At 35.7% G+C, this 23,472-nt stretch overlaps 1 protein-coding gene across 1 annotated transcript in view; it reads left to right on the top strand.

Annotated features, from left to right (window-relative positions):
* The window catches only part of TRDN (triadin), a 380,477-nt gene that overhangs the window by 43,987 nt on the left and 313,018 nt on the right, over window positions 1-23,472 (top strand). The window contains exon 2 of the mRNA XM_069541367.1: window positions 18,987-19,196. Coding sequence (XP_069397468.1) covers window positions 18,987-19,196 — 210 coding nt within the window. The remainder of the gene's footprint in view (window positions 1-18,986; window positions 19,197-23,472) is intronic.

Raw genomic sequence — 23,472 nt, forward strand, 5'->3', positions numbered from 1 at the left:
TACTAAGATCTTTATTAAAAGTCTATATGCAAATATTTAATATTCATCATCTCAAATTTGATTATGCTATACTTCAAATAGCCTTTCATAGCCAGCCTTGTATACTAATGCAAATAAACTTTTCAAGTATGGTTAGCAAAGAGAGTGAGGAAAGGATAAGGAATCAAGTGGATGTAGCACAGTTTTTAAAAAATATTTTCATATTTGGAACTTTTCAGTTGTGTTCGTTTTATTCAACTGATAAGTGCAGTACAAATAATAAATTATTTTAGTCTTAAAAAAATTTATAAAGAGCCATAAATGCATATAATAATATTCAGTAGAAAAAATTGTGCTGAACTGAAAATTCTGCTCTCCAGAGGTTATATTTAGAAAGCAAAAAAGGGGCACTAGAGTTAGTTCTGTACTTATGAACACCTCCCAACAATACTTATAATTATCTGTGAACATGATGGTAGTTGCTCTCTTTCCTCAGCCATCTTCTTCACCACCAGACTTGTTAATATTTTTTACACAAAACTCTGAATTTTCTTCCCATCCCCATATGTATGTCTCCACCTAAACAAGACTCAGGATGCAAAAGAGCTGAGAACAGCTACCACCCTCCTGTCCCCCCAAACTTTGTTTCCACCCCTGCCTCATTTTCCCATAACAAAGCCTCCTTGCCCTCTCCTTAGCCCCCACTGCTAGGACTCTCCACCCATTCACTCCATTGTTGACCCATTGTTGGTCCTCTTTGTCTGATCCTAAATCCCTTCCCTGTCCCCCTCCTCACCCCCACTGGTGCCCTTTCCAGTAAAGCACTCCACTGTTCTGGGGTCCCTCCTCCTGGAGAGCTGCAGGCAGTGGCTGAGGTTCATCTGTGTTCATCCTGCAGACCCCTTGTGGGTTCAGGGGGAAGGGAAGGCATTGTTTCTTGATGTGGCAACAAGGCTTCAGACACTGTGATAATCTGGTGATAAAGGAGCAGATGCAAAATGTGCCCTGGGAGCAACGGCCTGGGCCTGAGAACACAAAGGGCACAGAGGGGTTCATTCTCTCACACAGCACACGAGTTTGGAGCATCTCCAACGTAAGAAGCACCGTGAGGCATTTGATATTCAGGTCGGCACATCAATTCACTAATACTTACCCAGGGCTGGTCATTGCTCTGGGCACTAGAAGTAGACAAATGAATATGAGAAGCTTCAAGGAGCTTACATTTCTAGTTGGAGACTCAGAAGCATAAACAGGCAACTGTAATATAACATAGGTAGGTCTTAGATAAATGTACAAAGAGGGTGGTCTGAAAGCATCCAGGAGGGACATTTAAGTCACCCTGGAAGTTGATATCTAAGGCTTTCTGAAAGATCTGAGGCTTAAACTGACTAGGCCCTCATGTAGGTAATATACAAACATGTTAAAAAGCATGAGGATGTCTACGGTTTTATTTGTACAACAGTTCAGCTGCATAATATTAAAAAGGTTTTGATTGGCATACTGAGACCATAACCAACCTTCATAATATTCTTTAATTAAAATGGGGAAACACATTTGTGCTCCAAATAACCACCTTATGAAAAAATCCTTTGGGACCTAATGCCTGTTTAGAATAAAGAATAGCACCAAATTATGGCAGAGATAAACAAAAACTGCAATACTGTGCTTTTTGTAATTGGTGGTGAATGCATTAAAAACATTATGGGTTTTTCATATGAATGAAAATGCATGATTTTATCCATTATGCATTCTGAACATTCATTGGAGAAATACTTTTCTGAATTGTTTACATCTCTTGGCTTTATTATAATGGTAGCTATGAATGAGTTGAACATCAGTTGTATACTTTGCAATGCAAAGTCTCTTCAAAGAAATGAACCTCTAAGCCTCAAGGGCTTACATTCTCAGTTATATAACCCCAATTACCATATACATGAAAAAGCGGTTTAATCTCAGTACTTCAGAATGCCATGTACAGAGCTAAAAGAGTGATGGAGCTGAAGTAATTTTCCTCCTAAGAGAGACATTTTAAGAAGCCATATTTCTATGGAAACATATTTATCACTATTATCAACAATAAAGTAAGGAAGGTTAGTTATAGAGGGAAAAGAGTAAGCTATTGTGCCTGACACTGTGCTAAAAACTCCATTCTTCATGACAATCCTGTGAGGTAGTTTTAATGATTTTGGTTTTATAGGTGAACCCTAAAGTACAGTTGCCGGTAAAGACCAAAGCCAGGATTCAAAGCCAGCACTGTTCCATCTACACCCTACTTTTATGTCACTATGTCATATGCCTCCCCTATGCCTGATTAGTATTTTTTAAATGCTAGCTTAAATTGCTTCCTGATTTTAAAACCACTTAACATATATTTTTAAGTTCTTACTTTGTCAGTTACTCTCCTCAAAGAGAGGGAATTGGCGAACTTTTTCCATAAAGGGCCAGATAATAAATATTTTAGATTTGGTGGGCCAAATGGTCTAGGGTACAACTACTCCACTCTGCTACCTTAGCAGGAAATCATAGAAATAGACAAAAGACAACACACAAACAAATGGGTGTGGTTGTGTTCCAATAAAATTGAGTCCTGCAGAGGGAGTAGGGGGTAAGGTGGACAACTGGATAAAGTCATTTCTGTCTTAGGCTGCAGACTACTCACATTCACAGAGGAAAGAACAGACACAGTGTGTCCCAGGAATCACAGAAACTTTGGGTTGGCCATAGTATATAAATTGAAGGGATGAGTGATGGGAGACAGAGTTGCCTGAGACTTGGTGTGTGCGATTCTTTGTACTCATGCTTTTTGTCATTATTAGGGTTAGGGTAGATAACAGAGCCTCAAAGGTAGAGGTGACAGTGATATGATCTGTTGGTTTTGTGTCACCTGCATAAAAGCCCTTTTATTCCACTTAGGACTACGCTATAGGTCACGTTCCCTTCATGGCACTTACTGAGCACTACAGTTAAGAGTATCACTTTTTCACTCTCAGCTGGTCTTGTTCATTGTAGGAAGGGAAGGGCGGTCCCTGATTTACATTTGCAGAGACTGACTGCCTTGTAGACAGGTGGAGTGGCACCCAAGAGGTCCCTCAGTCACCTCTGCTCCAGTGCCCAGTTCATGCTCCATCCCCAAACTTTTGCTATTGACCTGTGGTATATTCTTTATGTCTTTAAAAAGATAATAATCTGACAAGTCCTTTTCTGATTACTCTCTCCTTTCAGAAGAACAAACGCCATCTTTAAAAAAAGACAAAAAGAAAAAAAATTGAAAAAAAAAAAAGACAAAAAGAATACTTAAGTGCTTTTTAATTTCTCATTTAGGTTTGCAAATCTATTTATGGAAAGTCTCCTTAGCAGCTATTCAGTCTTTCATCACGATCCATTGCAGGGCAAATTGCTTTTGTTCCATTCACTAATGGCTTGCTTTACAGGTCATAGAATCTGAGGATTATGTGACTATAGAAAGGGCCATATGAAAAATAATAAAATACTATTTCATAAGAGGCACCAGAATAATGAGTTTTAAAAAAGACTTTTATTCATAAGGTCTGTGAGAAGTACAAATGAACAACTGAATAAATTAATAAGTGATTTCATTAAAATGTTTTGCTTTACATAATTAAGACAAACTTTATAGATTATTTTCAATTTCATGAGAAACAATTTGTAGGACACCAGGAAATGTTGCTATTTTGCTATAAACATTTTGGTAGTACTATGGAGTCTATGGGTTCAAAAATTGTCATTTTTATAAATAAGGAATGGTGGTTCTCACAGACTGTGTACCTTAACACTTTCTGTATTACAGAGGCATATTCTGGGCTGGGATCATATTCTAGACTTACTTTTCTTGTTTGTTTGTTTTGGGTTTTGCAATTTTTAGGCCTTCTTGTTAGAGAATGGGATCTGATCATTTGGCAACTGAGAATTCTTCACAATTGAGTGATAAATTGAAAAGCTTTTTTTTTTTAATACTAAAGATATGTTATCTAAATAATACTAAAAAAGGTTCAAATCTATTTTTTGACCTTTCACTGTATGACTTTTAAGCTGTTTATTAACCTGAAAGGATTCCCCACATTGTGAGTACTGAGGGTGGTAGATTTTGTTGAGTAAATTTTCTTAGGATCAATCAGCAAATATTACAGCCAGGATTTTATTCTGCTTAATTGCATTTATGCTTCCGGCATTTTTAAATTATTGGAGCGAATGTTTTCTTTTTCTGGGATTGGTGAAGGAAGGGGTTATTCTTTGAAGAAACATTTTTACTGTAAATATTTTAATTTAGCAATCATTAAGTTTTTTATGACATGTTATAATTAAATCATACAAAGCCCATAATCTACAAGAAAGTTTTCTCTGAAAGCGTAACATTCATACATGTTGATTCTTTTGGCAAAAAATAAAATGTGTAGTCTTTATTTACATTATAGTTTATGGATTAAGGCATAGAGGATAGAATTATTTAACAGTTAAATATCTGATTAAAAGGATCTAATATTTCAAGTTAGTGAAAAATGAATAATTTGGACAAGTAATTAAGTATCTGACCTAATTGCAGTTACTTTGGGTTTTGATGGTCTATCATTTCATTAAAATATGTAGATGGCATATGCTTGCCTAACCTACCATATTTGTGTGTGTGTGTGTGTGTGTGTGTGTGCGTGCTTAGTTGTGCATACAAATTTCAAAATACATACACATACACATATTTTTTAATCTAACATTTCTATAACAGAAGAAAAACAATCAAGAACATTACTACCAGAAGCCATCACTTGAACAATTTCACAGTGACCTTTGGAACTTTGGAACATAAGTGCTCTTTTTGAGTCACTGTGGCTTCTGAAATGACTGAGTTTTCCACAGGAAATTTTATATATAAATAAAATTATATATATATATACATATATATATATACACACACATACATATGTATATCCAGAAAATCTGGCTTGTGTGAGTGTCTTTAATTTTATCTTTATTATTCTAGACTTATTTTGATCTAGAATATCTTTAATTTCCCTGGAGCAGAGATGCTATATATGCCTAAAGCAACATAATTATGATCAGTTTTAGGACTAGGGTATTAACCATTATGATTTTCTCCTGAAAATTGCCTTAGCAAATTTTTTTGTGATCTGATTCTTTTTACAATCTGTGGAGTCTTTTTAGGAGGCACACTTCCTCAGAAGTAAGATGCAGAATAGAATTGATGCCATCTTTGAAGAACCTCCTTTAATACTGAATCAAAGGGTTTAATATTCATATTTGAATATTTAATGCTTTTTGTTATAAAATTAAAGAGGAAAGTGAGTTTTTTATGCAAGAAAAATGATCCCTAAATTGTTTCTCACCTCTCTTCTCTTCTACAACGGAGGGAGACATTGGATGGCAAGCATCTTGTAGAGCATAACTGTAGAGCTATGTTACTCAAGGGAAAGCTGCTTAGTAGTTTCTAAAAACGCATGCTATAGGGCAAACACAATTTTATAAAGCTTATTTTACCAAATTCGCTATGACTTGGTAATACTAATGCAGCTGTAATGCTTGAATAAGCTTAGTCAAATAAAGCCTATAAAAATGCTCACTCCACCGAAATAACTGCTCTGGGTGATCTAAGGTCAGAAATATGTGTCTGTCAATAGTAAAATCCTATTTGGATAAGCTTTTCAAATGATAGGTTAGGGAATTTCACTGTTCCATGTAATACTGACAGTTCCAACACCTAGAGTTGACCCTGGATTGACTCTGAGGGAAGTGGCTCCACTCTCCTAGTGCTTAACACCAAAACCAAAGTCAAGTGCACCTGACAGTAAATACCAAGTAGCTTCTTAGAGGACAGTGACCTAATTTTCCATTTATTTCTTACTCCTTGAGGTACTGAGGATATAATTTTATCTCCAGAATACTCGACAAAGTGACTGCTCTTCTGCTCAATAAAAACTGAAATGTTGATGGGTGTGAAGGGGCTAGAAGGAAAAAGTTCAACCATTCATCATTTTGTTTATCTGTTTGCTTTTTCAAATTGTTTTGTATCAGAACTTTAATTTCCCAGAGAAATTAGTTGCCAATGAGTGGCATCTTCTTCACATACAATTTAAGATCAATTTTAGGTCTATTTGGACAAACAATTCAGAGGATGAAGATGTTAGGGACTAAGCAATACATAATACTTTGAAAACTCCAATAATGAGTAGACTTCAGAAAACTGGTTCTCTTTAACGCCTCTGTTTCAGTTTCCTTTCATGTCATGTGTGCAGCTTTATCAGCTGTTTCAAAAACCCTATGTGCTCCTTAGAAGAAAGATTTGTATAAAGTATTATTTGTGTTTACCTAATTGCTTGCATTTTTGAAATATGGGCATGGATACCTTAATGTTCTTTTCAGAAATACATAAAAGAGCTTCAAGCTCATTTGGAAGTCTTTTGAAAGGCACAGGAAGCTGCTTTTTTTCCCCTATAGATTAGATGATTTAAAAAAAAAACCACACAGCAAATCTTCTCTCTCTAAATTTTCAGGCTGCATTTTCTTCATGCAATATGTGTATTTTCTTCATGAGATATACAGACTTTGTTCAGAAAGATGAGGGTTTGAGCTAGATTATTCTGATCTGTCTAAACCTTTCAAATAGCTTAATGAAGATTTGGGTTCAAGTTAAACAAAATATAGTAATATCCTATTATAATGGTCTCCAATTCTAAGCATATATTTTTTCTCACAAAAATTCTTAAATATTTTACTTTATTAGATATTTAAAAATTCTAGACAGAAGAATGGATAAAGAAGATGTGGTACATATATATAATGGAATATTACTCAGCTATAAAAAAAGAACAAAATAATGTCATTTGCAGCAACATGGATGGACCTAGAGATTGTCATAATGAGTGAAGTAAGTCAGAGAAAGACAAATATCATATGATATCACATATCTAAAAAATGGTACAAATGAACTTATTTACAAAACAGAAATAGAGTCACAGATGTAGAGAACAAACTTATGGTTACGGGGGGGAAAGGGCAGGGAGGGAGGGATAAGTTGGGAGATTGGGAATGACACATACACACTACTATATATAAAATAGATAACTAATAAGGACCTACTGTATAGCACAGGGAACACTTCTCAATACTCTGTAATGACCTATATGGGAAAGAATCTTAAAAAAGAGTAGATATATGTATATATATAACTGATTCACTTTGCTATACAGCAGAAACTAACATTTTAAATCAACTATACTGCAATAAAATTTTTTTAAAAATCTATGTGTCTGGGCTTCCCTGGTGGCGCAGTGGTTGAGAGTCTGCCTGCCGATGCAGGGGACGCAGGTTCATGCCCCGGTCTGGGAAGATCCCACATGCTGTGGAGCGGCTGGGCCCATGAGCCATGGCCGCTGAGCCTGCGGGTCCGGAACCTGCGCTCCTCAACGGGAGAGGCCACAGCAGTGAGAGGCCCGCGTACCGCAAAAAAAAAAAAAAAAAAAAAAAAAAACTATGTGTCTGCTTTTAATCCAATTATGGCAATAGCATTAATTCTGGAGTGACTATAGAAAGTGTCAATTTATATTACTAATGAAAATAAAGGTATTTCATTATAAGTTTTATTTTAAAAACCCCTGGGGTACTCAATGAAATCAGTTATGTCCCTACTTAATGGTTATATACTCTAAAATATCCTTGTTCATATACATGTACATATGAAAATATTACTGAATATTATGAAAATATTATTGAATTATCACTACTTTTCCATCCAATGGATACAAATTTCCTTATAACTAGAAAGCACAAATCTAGTTTTATTTATATTTAAGTATATCAAAAATAAAGCAGGTTGATTCATGAAACAAATGCCTAAAAACTCACCCAGAGAAGTAAACTTGAAAGAAATTTAGGTCTTAGTTCTTGTGTTTCCTTAAATTTCCAGAAAGTAGCTGATACAACATGAGAAACCAATCATTTTATATGACTATAGTTTTAAGCAGAAACAATACATGAAGTCCTTATTATTATTACCGAGTACATTTATATGAAAAGAGTATGAATATGCAGTGTGCTCTTTTTGGTTTGGGGGGACTGTCACACTCTCTTAATGGAAATAAAGTAGAAGCTACTATGACACCAGAATGACAGGATTACTACTCCTTGTGGGGTAAAAGCAGCAGATGATTAATTCTCAAGGAAGAGTTAATTTCCATGAAAATGTCTGTAAGGAAAAGAAAGTAAAAAACACACATTAGGGCTTCCCTGGTGGCGCAGTGGTTGAGAGTCCGCCTGCCGATGCAGGGGACACGGGTTCGTGCCCCGGTCTGGGAAGATCCCACGTGCCGCGGGAGCGGCTGGGCCCGTGAGCCATGGCCGCTGAGCCTGCGCGTCCGGAGCCTGTGCTCCGCAACAGGAGAGGCCACAGCAGTGAGAGGCCCCCGTACCGCAAAAAAACAAACAAAAAAACAAAACAAACAAAAAAACACACATTAGAGCCAACAAATCATGGAAAGCTAATGATTTTGAAGCACTGAATTTAGAATTTTTTTCCAAATTGAAATAGCAGGTCATTACTCAGTCCTTTTCTATTTCACTGGGTTTGTAATTCAATGACAATGGGGCAATTTAGCAGGAAGACTGCTGGGGCTAGGTAAAAGCATTTCAATTATGTATATTTAGCGCGGGAAGAAAATGTGTCAACCCAAATGTAAAATACTAGAAAGTTAATTTCTCAAAAGAACTGAATATAGTTCATGGATCTTATGTCTGTCCTGTTCAAATCATATTTGCTAGGAACCAGTGTCTAACTTTTCTTTGCCTAAAACTGAATCCACAGAATTTGGGAGATTTTCTGTCAATTCCATACCCAAACTTCAAACTCAGAAAATCAGGGCCTAAAATGATTTATCTTCTTGCATGAGACTTTCTGGGTTCATGACGTCAGGATGGATTATTTTCCTAAAATGAATCTGATTGAATATGTCAAAACCATTGTCATAAAAAAAGTCACATCATGGGTCTTGTTAATTAATTTCCATCCCTAAACTATCCCACTATGTGTAGTACACACTGACATTTTGATTTGGGCTACTTGGGCATGTACTGGTAGTACGGCTCCATGACCATGATTTCCTTTAATTTAGTATGAAAGATATTGCTCTATTAAAATAACTATGGTTATTACGCTTAAATATATTAATATTCTTTTGAGTAGTTTTTAAATAATCAGATGGAAACATGCATGCTACGGACTGAATTGTGTCCCCCCCCCCCAAAGTCACATGTCAAAGCCCTGTTCCTCAGTGTGATGGTATTTGGAGATGAGGTCTTTGGGAGGTAATTAGGTTTAGGTTAGGTCATGGGGGTAGAGCCCTCCTTATAGAATTAGTTCCCTTATACCACGAGACAGTAGAGAGCTTACTGTGCTCTCCCTGCCATGTGAGGACACAGTGAGAAGACAGCCATCTGCAAGTCAGGAAGAGAGTCCTCACTAGAATCTGACCATGCTGGCACCCTAAGACTTCCAGCCTCCAAAACTGTGAGAAAATAAATTTCTGTTGTTTAAGACACCCCATCTGTGGTCTGTGGTATTTTTTGACGGCAGCCCCAGCTGACTAAGAAAATGCACCGTCACGTGTAAATTGATCCTCAGCATTTTTATTCATCTGCACATTTATTCTGCCTAATCTGGTTGTAGAAACCTCTCCCGGTTGTTGCATCTTTTGGAGATTTATCAACCTTAATAATGTTCAAGATGCTAGTTTTAATTGCCTCATTAGAAAGGAACGTCTCTGCTTAATTATTGACATTATTTAGTAGATACATGCTTTTTTTAGTCAAAGAGATTGCACATCTTTTTCTGTGCCCCACTAGTCTTTTGTCCTCTGTGGAAGACTTAATTTTGTTGACCAGCTAAACTTCCCACTTCTTATGAGATGTACCTGAACAGATGTGTTTTTTAAACTTTAATTTTTATACAATTTTTAAAGATTATACTCCATTTATAGTTATTACAAAATATTGCTGTATTCCCTGTGTTGAACAAAACAACCTTGAGCCTATCTTACACCCAATAGTCTGTGCCTTCCACTCCCCTATCCCTACATTGCCCCTCTCCCCCTTCTTCCCACTGATGACGACTAGTTTCTTCTCTATATCTGCAAGTCTTCTTCTTTTATGCTATATTCACTAGTTTGTTGTATTTTTTAGATTCCACATATAAGTTATATCATACAGTATTTATCTTTCTCTGTCTGACTATTTCACTTAGCATAATGCCCTCCAAGTCCATCCATGTTGCTGCAAATGGCAAAATTTCTGAACAGATATGCTTTTACTTCTATCAGTAAACGTACATCTCAATTCAACATTTTATCATGTCATAAAAATATTTTTTCATTTGTATTTATTTTTCTGGATAGAAATCACTGCCTACCACACATCCTTCTATATGTAGAAATAGATGTTATTTAACATGACACTTTCTTTAGCTGATTCCCTTAGCAAAACTTATGAAGTTTTTCACATTTAATAAATGTTTGTTGGGGCCTCGCTGTATAAAAAAGTGCTGTGCTAAGTTCTATGAAAGGGTAAATGACTTGCTTCCAACCTGGGGCTTTGTTGAAAACCAAAGAACTATACAAGAGTTGGGATAATTTCACCCATATCATTGTATTAATCAAAAAATGTTATAGAATCATAGGGAAGAACAGTAGTGTTCACTTCAAAAGAAGTGAGGCATTTGAGGCAATTCTTGAAAGAAAAGTTGGCTTTTAAAAGTGGAGTTTCAGTAAGACCATTTTTTTTTTTTAAAGAAAAAAAAGGAATTCATCAGAAATCCTTGCCCAAGTTAGATTAGTAAAACCCAATGTATTTTACCTGTAATGTGTTAAGAGTTCAATACATATTGTTTCAGAAAGTGAATTCTAGTTATGCACTTACCATTGCTTTTCACCTTTAAATTCAGATTACTATTTGTAGGAAAACAATTATCCTGAATGGGGAGTAACTGCTAAGTTGAAAATGAAAAGTTCAAAAGGTAGGGGAAACCTAGGCTTACCGGAACTAATACAAGAAGAGATATCTATTACTTGGCAGTAAGGAGTACTGGGAAGTGGCTAGCAGGTCACAGCGAGGGCCCACTGCCCAGGGAGGGAGATATCCTGCCTCTCACTCAACCAGAACACAAGTGAGCTCTTCCTAGAAGGAGTACTTCAATATTAGAATCTGACCTTGAAAACCCCCAAAAAAACTCATTTCGTTTACGACCAAGACAACACAGCCACTCAAAAAATAAGAGTGAGATCTGAGATTTTCTTTCAAAAATGAAAATAATTTTTTTTATAAAAAGGAATCTGGATATTTAGATCATTCTGACTGATCACCCCTCATGACAGAGATGAAGGAAAATAATTATTTACATTCCTAGCAGAAGCAAGAGCATCAGTCAGAACTTCTGATGGCTGGTAATGCAAACACAACCAAATTAAAGGAGTTTTTATATTCTCATATAACTGGAAGTCCAGAGATAAATCTGACTGTAAACACAGCTGGCTCCGTGAACCCACACAGTGGTATCTGGACTCTACCTCTTTCTATCTTGCAGCAGATTCTTCAACTGGTGGGCTAGAGGGCTACTGGTAGACCCCACCAGCTTGGTAAACCAAGCAGAAAGAGAGTATAACTCCAGTAGTTCCTAGAAAACTGAGGAGGACTCTGATTGCCCCATCCCTTCACAGTCTTAGGCAAGAGGGAATGTTCTAAGTGGTCAGGCTTGTCTTAAAGACCCATCCCTATGGTTGGGGGTTAGGGGAGTGTTCACTTTCTATCCCACTACTGGAAAAAGAAATTCACTTCCTGGAAGGGTAGAGGGAGCGAGTGGGTAGCAAGGAGTGCTAGATAACGCAAAATATAGGTGTATATCTCTTCATCTTTGCAGGTAGATTAGGTGGCCAAAACATCCTCTGAAATATTACAATAATCACATACCCTAAATCTGGGGAAAGAGATGGCAGTTTAGGGCTTTCATGATTGAAATTGGCAGGGGGTCCGTTTCCGGTTTAAGACAAAAGCAATTTTTACCTTGAAAGAGAGTGAATAGCTTTTCTTTAAGTGCTTAGAGTCTGGATTCTTCTAAAAATTTCTCTAGGTTACTTCCTATGGTTTACCAATATTAGATACATATCAATTAGAATGTCTAGGATTATTTTGATAAAGATTGTTTTTGTGAGTTGTCATGATTTAACTTGCCTCTCAAAATCTATTTTCATTCAGTTTATACTATAAAAGCATAATTTAGTTGTCACAGATTTCTATGTATATGATACATAGACATTCTTTTTCTTTATTGTAGTGTAGTTGATTTACAATGTTGTGTTAGTTTCAGGTGTACAGCAAAGTGATTCAGTTATACATATACATATATCATCTTTTTAGATTCTTTTCTCATATAGGTTATCACATAATATTGAGTAGATTTCCCTGTGCTATACAGTAGATCCTTGTTGGTTATCTATCTTTTTTTTATCATTTATTTTCATAAAGTTTATTTGTCCTTACAGAGGTTGACTTCCTAAAATCAAGTTTAGTCGTTTAGGTTTTCTCGTACAACAAGAAAAGAGCACTTGAAAAATTCTCAAAATGAAACTAATTTTTTTAAGTCTGTAAACTGCTGTTTTGCCAGCATGGATTCATCACATCTGTCAGGGGAAATACAGCAATGGCAAAAGAGTATGTGATCCTAAAATGTAGCAGAAGCATCCTATTACCTGTTTATTCTGCATAGTTCACTACAAGTAAGGATTCCATCATATCAATAGGTTCATGTCTTTCCTGTAAAATAAAAATATTTTAGTGGCTGAGATAAAAAACTGTATAAAGAAAATTTCATTCCTCACTGATAATCTTATAACTTGCTACCTATAATTTATCTGATAAAAATGGTGTTGGCAATCTAAGCAAACAGCTATTGTAACAGCTGTGCTATCTTCTCACTATCTATCTTAAATATAGTAGTGTGTGTGTGTTCATCCCAAGCTTCTGATTCATCCCTCCCTGCCACGTTTCCCCTTTGGTAACTATAAGTTTGTTTTTGCTATTGATACACAGACATTCTTCAAACACTAGGATTAATAAAATATGCAATTTAAAAGATGGATTCTTCACTTTTCAACTTTATTTGCTTAAAGATCTTTTCAGTAGAGTTTCTCCAAAATTCTTACTTATATGCATGTTTTCTGGAACACTTAAAAATATAGCAAAGGTCATTCTTGTGACTGGGAATTACATTCTTAATATAATTTTGAAATAACTTTTTTTTTCACTGATAGTATATACTGCCCTGCTCTCCTTTGCTCTCTAATTTTTGAAGAAAAAATTTAGTGTTAGAGTATTCTACAAACCATATCGCACAGTTAACTGTGAAATTCAAATTAATGCTTTTATGAAATGAATATGCAATATTTTATTTATACCATTCTAGAATATAGGTGTCTTCCTTGAGCATCCTAGAAAAGACTGTATTGTATTATTCCCATAGGAATAATAATGGGCAAGTGGGCATGGCACTTTCCTCATCTGATTAATAAGGCATGATGAGGTTAAGTGAATTCTTTCAGGAGACTTATGATTTATTCTCCAATGCATAACCTGGCTGTGGTCTTTGGAGCTACTACATAAGCAGCCGTAATTTTACTTTATGGAGCAGAGTCTCTTGGCCCTTCAGCCAGATCCCCACTTCTTTTTTGTTTTGAACTATTTGTTTTTAACTTCTTATTTTATATTGGAGTATAGCCGATTAACAACGTTGTGATAGTTTCAGCTGCACAGCAAAGCGACTCAACCATACATATGGTACCTATACATACCTGCAACCATACATATGCAGGTATCCATTCTCCCCCAAACTCCCCTCTCATCCAGGCTGCCACATAACATTAAACAGAGTTCCCTGTGCTCTACAGTATGTCTTTGTTGGTTATCCATGTTAAATATAGCAGTGCAGATCCCCACTTCTTTTGAAGCTGATTCTGGCTACCTGGCAATCAAAATAATTTGTATGAAATCAAAACGAATGGAATGAAAAAGTAGGCATGGAAAGTACTGTCACATATCCTCGCTGCTCTGCTCCAGTTGTGAGACACCAACTTTCAAGAAACATCACCCAGGGCTTCCCTGGTGGCGCAGTGGTTGGGAATCCGCCTGCCAATGCAGGGGACACGGGTTCGAGCCCTGGTCCCGGAAGATCCCACATGCCGTGGAGCAACTAAGCCCGTGCACCACAACTACTGAGCCTGCGCTCTAGAGCCCGTGAGCCACAACTACTGAAGCCCATGTGCCACAACTACTGAAGCCCACGTGCCTGGAGCCTGTGCTCTGCAATAAGAGAAGCCACCACAATGAGAAGCCTGCGCCCCGCAATGAGGAGTGGCCCCCGCTCACTGCACCTAGAGAGGGCCTGTGTGCAGCAGCGAAGACCCAATGCAGCCAAAAATTAAATAAATGAATAAATAAATTTATAAAAAATAAACATCACCCATATCAAATTTCTCGGTAATATTTACCTCTCATTTTTCCACCATATCAATAACTAGCTGTTTTCATCTCCAAAGTGCTTCTCAAACATTAAATAATCTCAGATTACACACTCTATTCTTTACATATATCTTGACCAGCTGTCAGAGAAGGCAATTTATTTCCCCTCAATTTTATTCTTCTTGGCACTGTGTGGCTTCTATAAGTAAATCTGAATGGAAATTGAAAGTTACAACCTAGTGTGTTTCCATAACAAAGGCAACACATAATTTTCCTTAAGCAGGGTAACCTTCAGGTTACTTTCAAATTGCTTATGGTTTTGCTGTTGGATACTCAGAATGTTTTCATCACCTTGGAATCTTGATTAATTCTTAAGTGGAATTTTTGAGGATGTGAGGATGAAAAAAAAATAGAAAAGATTTAAAAATTGTTTAGTGTTAACTTTGTCATTTTTATTTGTTTAAAATATTGTACCATAATTGTTTTGGCAGGACTGTAAGGTGAAATAAAATTTAGAATTTATATTAAAATCAGTTCTTTAAAAAATTAAAAGTCATATTTTAACTCTGAACTTGCATTACTTCCTGAATTTATATACTCTCTCAATTTCCTGATAAAAAAGGGAAAAAATGTAGAAATTCTTATCCCATAAAAATTTTTCTTTTAAAAATGGGACCAGAATTCAACTAATTTTGTATCAAATCTCAGTAAGTTTATTTATTCAGTTTCAAGATACCAAGCAGGTGTGTATGTTATTGTCTGCAGAAATACTCTCTTACACACAGTTCACTGAAGTGAATCTAAAGAGCAAAAGCAATTCTTCCCATGTTCTCTATATAGCGATAGTAGGAAGCCTTCCAGAAGTTAAAAAACTGGAGTTTAGCAACATATCAGCTTTCACGTGGGCCTCTCCTACACACTTATAATTCACTTACTGTCCTGCGAATCATTTGATTCACTTGTAGCCCCACTTGAGTCTTGAATCGCATTTCAAAGTATTTCTATCATTCATCCATTTTCAGAACTGCCATTAGAAGTGATGGGAATTTGGCACGAAATTCAGTGAGAGGATATGATATGAGTTCTTTCTAATTTTTCTTTCTTTGAGCACCACCTCAGGTACAAACTGAAATCTGTTTTTTAAAGTTATTTTTCCATCTTGGTATCATTTCAACTAAATTGAATTTTAGAGCTTGGGATATGTATTCACATAGATTTTCAGAGAAGAAAGGAGATTCATTGTTACTATTATTAATTTATACCTAAAGTTGTTTTAAAATTTTAATTAAATGATTTTACCACTGATGTTTCTCATCAGCTTTTTACTCTTAAAAATACATGCCTAGATTTACCATTGTCATCTAAAAATAGTTGTATTAGTTATGTTTGGTTATTATTAATACCTACTAATATATACACTAGAATGCATTTGATTTTCTTTTCCCTAGTCAGTCTAGAATTTTATGTCATTTATTTTATTTCTATATAGGGGAGGAAAGTACCATTTTATGGGTAAAGAAATGAAGCAAACTTTATTAACTAGAGTACTTAATTTTGCATGTGGTATTTTAATTTCTTCTGTCAACAACTAAAAATTGTCTTATGAACTGAATTTATACTTTAAGTACGCAGTGCACACATCTGTTTGAGGGTTCAAACTATTTTTGTACTTTAAAGAATTCAGTTACGTATCTGATAACATTTGTACAATAACAAAATAAGTTTATTTGTTATCAATCATCTCTCTTAATTTTGTTAATGGGGCAAAACAGGATCCATTAATATGAATAAATTACAGTATGTGTCCCTGTTTTCCTGTATTACAATAAATAAATTGATTAGGAAAGACATGGAGGAAGTCATAGCATTCTTTTTTTGGTTCCCTGAAACTGTCTTAGCCTAATGTCTATGCTATTAAGTGGAAATAAATGTCTGCATTTATCGAGGAGTTAGTCCCTCAGCCTTTGTTTCTAAGGTTAATCTTGCACTTCTAGCCCTTCCTTATCATGATAGTAGTGGTTGTAGTCCTACCTGTAGAAGTAGTGGCCAAAGTAACGATGATAGTGATGATGATAATGGCGAAGATTATTCTAAGAGTAACTCCATTTAGGTGAAATTCATTTTGTAAAAAATGTCAAAGAAGTTTCCGGTTGGGAGTGGAAAAATTTGTTTTTAATTTTTAATGTCAAAGAAGTTTGAAAATTTGCTTTTTAAAAAAAATTTAGGAATGTAATTTAGAGATAAAATTGAAAATATTTACTTATGTATATTAGAATGTGATTAATCAAAATTTTCTCTTCCCTGATATGTAATTCTTTAATTGTTGTAGACAAAGTAGCTCATATTTAAAGTATATGAAATATATTGTTAATCTGTAATTTTGGCAAAAATATTTGGATTGTTAGGGGTATTTTTTTCTCTTTAGTACTCAGTTATTTACTCCACATCTGTGTAATTTCTGGTTGGTCTTCAATTGTTCTTAAATGACACATGATATATTTGTTCCAAATAATCTCTAAGTTTCCTCTAGAGATAACTTTCTATGAGTCAAGGCTTGTCAATATAGTCATATATGCCTGCTCTCCATTGAGGGGACGTTTTCTAGTTATGCAAAGGCAGCAACTTTACAGAAGAAAAATGAGTTACAAAATTTTTAAATGTTTACTCTATACATAAAAATATCATAAAAAGGGCTTCCGTGGTGGCGCAGTGGTTGAGAGTCCGCCTGCCGATGCAGGGGACACGGGTTCGTTCCCCGGTCCGGGAAGATCCCACATGCTGCGGAGCGGCTGGGCCCATGAGCCATGGCCGCTGAGCCTGCACGACCGGAGCCTGTGCTCCGCAACGGGAGAGGCCACAACAGTGAGAAGCCGACGTACCGCAAAAAAAAAAAAAAAAAGTCATAGAAAGAAAAAGTAAACAGTTGAAGGAAAAAAGTGCAACATAAGTTTAGATAAAGTGGTACTATCCTATATGTGTGTGTTTATTTATAAGCATATATGTATACACACATGCATACATGTAAGTACATTTACACGTAGACACACTCATATATGTATATGCACATATACAAAATATATACATATACATTATGTATATATGTATATGTGTACAAAACTTTATAAACCACCAGAAGGAGGTTTATAGAAAAATGAACAAAAAACTTCACAGGATAAGAAATATAAATGAAAAATAAACATATAAAAAAGCTTATCTCTAGCAATCAAAGAATTGCAAATGAAGTAGAATTTTCCTCCTGTGTGATTGAACATATTTTGAATACTGGTAGTACCCAGGGTTGTCAAGGATAAGGAAACAAATTATTTTTATTTTCAAAAATAAACTAATTTTCAAATATATACATATATTCTCAAAAGATATAAAAGTGATTATATTATTTGCCCAGAAATTCTATATTTAGGAAATTCTCCTTATACAAAAATCATTAATATGTGCTGAGAAAACTTCTGCCATGTCCCAGGGTAGAAAGCTGTTCAACTAAATTATGCGTAGCCATGGAATGACATGCCATGCAGCCACTTAAGTGGTATTTTATGGAATATGTACAGCAAGAAATCATGTTTATTATATATTGCCTAGTAAAAAAAACTAACGGAGAGTGTGTTGATGACTTGTCAGAAATAAATAAAACATATTTATGTATTTACTTGCCTGTACAGAAAAGTAGGTATAAATAGAAAAATATGTCAACAGTTCTTTTTGCATGGTGAGAATACAAATAATTATCGATGGTCAATCTATTGTTTAATAAAAAACCCAAATAATTATCTATTTATTTATTTTGCTATTTTTTATATTTTTTGAATTTTCAGTCATGAACTGAAAGTGTAGACTTTTGTAAGCAGAAATAAAAAGTTTCTGGATATAATAAGATTTTCCAACATTAATCTCTTAGATCTTCTATGCCCCTTTCACAAATAAAAATTAATGGCTTTAATAGAGGGTCAATTATGCTGTTAAACCAGAATCCAAAAGAAATTTCATCCATTTGAACTATTTTATCACTGATTTTGTTTCTCTCCCAGAGGGGATATTTTTGCTTGTATTTAGACCTGACATATGAACCTAAATAAAAGAAAAAGGTTAAAAAGCAACTTGACCAAAAAAGCCATTGCCCTTGATGGTATTGGGTATATGAGGCAGTAAGGGACATGCAAAAATGATTGAAGATTATGACATAGTTTGTGGCCTGGCTGGCAGTACTTATGGAACTTGGGAGGCGAGGAATGCTGATTATGAGGGCCTATGTGTATCAGGGTGGAGGGTAAATGCTGAGAAAGTGAAATGTGGTAGCGGGCAGGGAGTTTGGCTCTACCACTAAAGAGGTGTATTCTGCCACAGAAAATGCTATAAAAGAGCTATATATACCTATACAGTCTGTGTTTTGTGGGGAAGGGGTTTTTGTCATCAATATTTGACATGAAATTCCAAATTGTAATTCTCCTTTTCCAATGTTCGATTAGGAAATGCATCTACGACCACAACTGTGATAGACAGCAAGAATGGATCTGTGCCCAAATCCCCTGGAAAAGTGATAAAGAGGACAGTCACAGAAGATATAGTGACAACATTCAGCTCCCCAGCAGCCTGGCTTCTGGTCGTTGCTCTGATCATTACGTGGTCAGCTGTGGCCATTGTTATGTTTGACTTAGTGGATTACAGAAACTTTTCAGGTAAGATCCATGGAGTTTGGCTTTTCTTTTTTTTTTTTAATTAATTTTTATTGGAGTATAGCTACTTTGCAATGTTGTGTTAGTGTCTGCCGTACCGCAGAAGTTTGGCTTTTAAATGGAAAGAAACAGAGTTCTCTCCAGCTCTGGCTTTGTTTCTCTTCACCCTGCAAATAAACAAAGCATCCCACAAACATGCTTGAGGGCCACTAAGGGCTAGTTCCCATCTTCACATTTCCTTCTAATCTTTGTCTGTTCTCATAGACTTCAAATGAAACCTGATTTGAAGAGCTGAACAAAAGCTCAATGTTATAGTTTCATGAGGATAACAATTCCAAAGCTTGGTGGATATTTGGTTTGGGAATAGGGACTTTATCAATCATTAATAAAGGATAATTTGTGGATTTTACACTCGGCTATATAAAACCAAACCCAACCCAAATAAAACACTTTTGGACAAATGGAAAATTGTGTATTTTTAAGTCCCCCACTATCTGGCTCCAAGTTTCCTTCCCAGACATTCTCTTTGCTCCTCCCATTAAAACATCCTATTTTGATTTCCTAAAAATAAAGAATGTTAAAAGGAATTTCGAGGAATTACTTGTAATGCGATACTACAGCCAGCCATGTGTTCTTATAGATTCGGAGTGAAATAGGAATATCACAAGTGAGGAAATTTAGATTTTCATTATGGCCTATCCAATCTCTGAGTATATTGTTCATCTCTTTGTTCAAGGTCTTTCTGTTTTTTTAAAATTATATTTGTCTATTTCCACATCTGACATGCTCTATTGAGCATGTGAGTTCCTTGAGGGAAAGAATCGGTCAGGTGCTCAATAATTATTAAATGAATAGATGAATGAGTTTATGCTTATGCCTTTGTATCATAAGCAAAAACATTTTATTAGCTTCTTAATGTGCTCGTTCATATTTGCCCTGTGCACCCTGCAACCTACCTGTTCTTTCTTCAGTAAGAGTGGAATCGGTAGAACTCAGAAACTATAAATACTGTAAGTTGCATTCTATATACTGAGAGATCCTCTACTTCCCATTATGGTATTTTACTCATTCAACAATTATTGTCAAGTATCTACTACATATGCCAGGAAATGGCTATGTTAAAAGAAATGCAAGTATGAATAACACAAAGTCAAAAAACTGTATAGTTTGGGTTTATTGATATGGAGGTGTGACTGAGATAACTCTGCCCCCTGTACCGTTGGTAGCTGGGTTAAAGTGAGCATCATCTAACAGGTAGAGCTAAGTCTCATGATGTCAACCAAAGCAAAAGGGCTATTTATCCAGAGCCATAAACCTCTGCTTTAAGTAGGCAATAGTTTTGGTATATTGTGTAATGCAGACTCTTAAAAGAATATACAGTTGAAATGCCTATAATATAAAATATGACCTAGAATTTTAAGTGAAAAACAGTTGTTTACATTGGTCCAGGAAATTTCATTTCCCTTGAGCCTATATTGACTGATATTTTTCATCTGTTCTTTTTTAGAATTCTATTCATTCAAATTTTAGAACCAAATATGGTCATATAATATAGTTCTTCAATTTTTACAGTAGATGTATTTTAAGAATTGTGTGTAAATCTAATATTTGTAAAGTTAATATTTTAATAAGTATACTAAATAAATTACTGATGAATTTGTTCTTAATTATTTGATAAAATGAGCAGCTACCTATAATTAAATTTTCAGATTAGATTACTTAAATGTAAGGCACATAGTCCACAGTAGAGCTTCCTTGGACCATTGTAATTAGTTACTATGGATAATGCATATGTTCCTGGCATTTCATTTGATAGGGGAAAAATAACCTCTGTATTACTACTACTTCACTTCTTCTTTCAAGAAGTGTTTGCTAAGTACATCGTCTTTGTGAAGACTCCTCCTCCAGTTCTATATATTTATTAATGACCTAACCATCTATCCATTTCCTGCAAAAAGAAACCTGCAAGTCATCTGTTAAATCTGCTGGGCACCTGATCAGTTACCACACTGTATGCCAGCCAACCCTCTTATGCCTCATAAATTTGCTCCCTCCTCTTATTACCACAGTCTCCATTACTACACTTCAGACCTTGATTCTCTTTTGAGGGAGCTAATGCAGTTTCTTCTTGTCTGCCTCATCCAGGCCTCTCCCCTTTAACATTGCCCCCAAGGTATCTTCATAAAACATAAATTTCATTGAGTATTTCTGCCAAGTACAAATTCCTTGGCATGAAATTCAAATCCTTGGCTTAGCCCTTTATTTTCATCTTGTAATTCCGCTCATGCACCCCGTTTTCCAGCCATACTTCCTATTGCTCTTACCTGTTTTCTTTGCCTGGGAAAACATACACTCTCACTCCTCCCTGCCTCTGCTCCTACCATCCTTCCCTCGTTCCCTGATCCAGTATAGCAGAAAGTGTAAAAAAGTAGTTAAGAATGTGAACTCTGGTGCTGCATTTCCTTGCTATTAAATCCACATCTTGCAACTTTATAGCCCTTGTGATATCAGAAAAGTCACTTAGTCTCTCTTTGCTTCAGTTTCATCATCTATACAATAGTACATATGTAATAAGATTAAGAGAATTATACAAATGAATAGATTTGGAGTGTTTAGGACAGAACCTGGTTTATCACAAGTACTGTATACATTTTATTTTTTAAATTTTATTTATTTATTAATTTTTTAAACATCTTTATTGGACTGTAATTGCTTTACAATGGAGTATTAGTTTCTGCTTTATAATAAAGTGAATCAGCCATACATATACATATATCCCCGTATCCCCTCCCTCTTGCGTCTCCCTCCCACCCTTCTAAGTGGTCACAAAGCACCGAGCTGATCTCCCTATGCTACGCAGCTTCTTCCCACTAGCTATCTGTTTTACATTTGGTAGTGTATATATGTCAACGCCACGCTCTCACTTCATCCCAGCTTACCCTTCCCCCTCCCCGTGTCTTCAAGGCCATTCTCTACGTCTGTGTCTTTATTCCTGTCCTGCCCCTAGGTTCTTCAGACCCTTTTTTTTTTTTTTAGATTCCATATATGTGTGTTAGCATATGGTATTTGTTTTTCTCTTTCTGACTTACTTCACTCTGTATGACAGACTCTAGGTCCATCCACCTCACTACAAATAACTCAATTTCGTTTCTTTTTATGGCTGAGTAGTATTCCATTGTATATATGTGCCACATCTTCTTTATGCATTCATCTGTTGATGGACACTTAGGTTGCTTCCATGTCCTGGCTATTGTAAATAGAGCTGCAATGAACATTGTGATACATGACTCTTTTTGAATTATGGTTTTCTCAGGGTATATGCCCAGTAGTTGGATTGCTGGGTCGTATGGTAGTTCTATTTTTAGTTTTTTAAGGAACATCCATACTGTTCTCCATAGTGGCTGTATCAATTTACATTCCCACCAACAGTGCAAGAGGGTTCCCTTTTGTCCACACCCTCTCCAGCATTTATTGTTTGTAGATTTTTTGACGATGACCATTCTGACGGTGTGAGGTGATACCTCACTGTAGTTTTGATTTGCATTTCTCTAATGGTTAGTGATGTTGAGCATCCTTTCATGTGTTTGTTGGCAATCTGTATATCTTCTTTGGAGAAATGTCTGTTTAGGTCTTCTGCCATTTTTGGATTGGGTTGTTTGTTTTTTTGATATTGAGCTGCATGAGCTGCTTGTAAATTTTGGAAATTAATCCTTTGTCAGTTGCTTCGTTTGCAAATATTTTCTCTCATTCTGAGGGTTGTCTTTTAGTCTTGTTTATGGTTTCCTTTGCTGTGCAAAAGCTTTTAAGTTTCATTAGGTCCCATTTGTTTATGTTTGGTTTTATTTCCATTTCTCTAGGAGGTGGGTCAAAAAGGATCTTGCTGTGATTTATGTCATAGAGTGTTTTACCTATGTTTTCCTCTAAGAGTTTTATAGTGTCTGGCCTTACATTTAGGTCTTTAATCCATTGTGAGTTTATTCTTGTGTATGGTGTTAAAGAGTGTTCTAATTTCATTCTTTTACATGTAGCTGTCCAGTTTTCTCAGCACCACTTATTGAAGAGGCTGTCTTTTCTCCATTGTATATTCTTGCTTCCTTTTTCAAAGATAAGGTGACCATATGTGTGTGGGTTAAGCTCTGGGCTTTCTATTCTATTCCGTTGATCTATATTTCTGTTTTTGTGCTAGTACCATACTGTCTTGATTACTGTAGCTTTATAGTATACTCTGAAATCCGGGAGCCTGATTCCTCCAGCTCTGTTTTTCTTTCTCAATATTACT

Source organism: Delphinus delphis, chromosome 14, assembly GCF_949987515.2.
Source record: "Delphinus delphis chromosome 14, mDelDel1.2, whole genome shotgun sequence".
In the NCBI taxonomy this organism is placed as follows: Eukaryota; Metazoa; Chordata; class Mammalia; order Artiodactyla; family Delphinidae; genus Delphinus; species Delphinus delphis.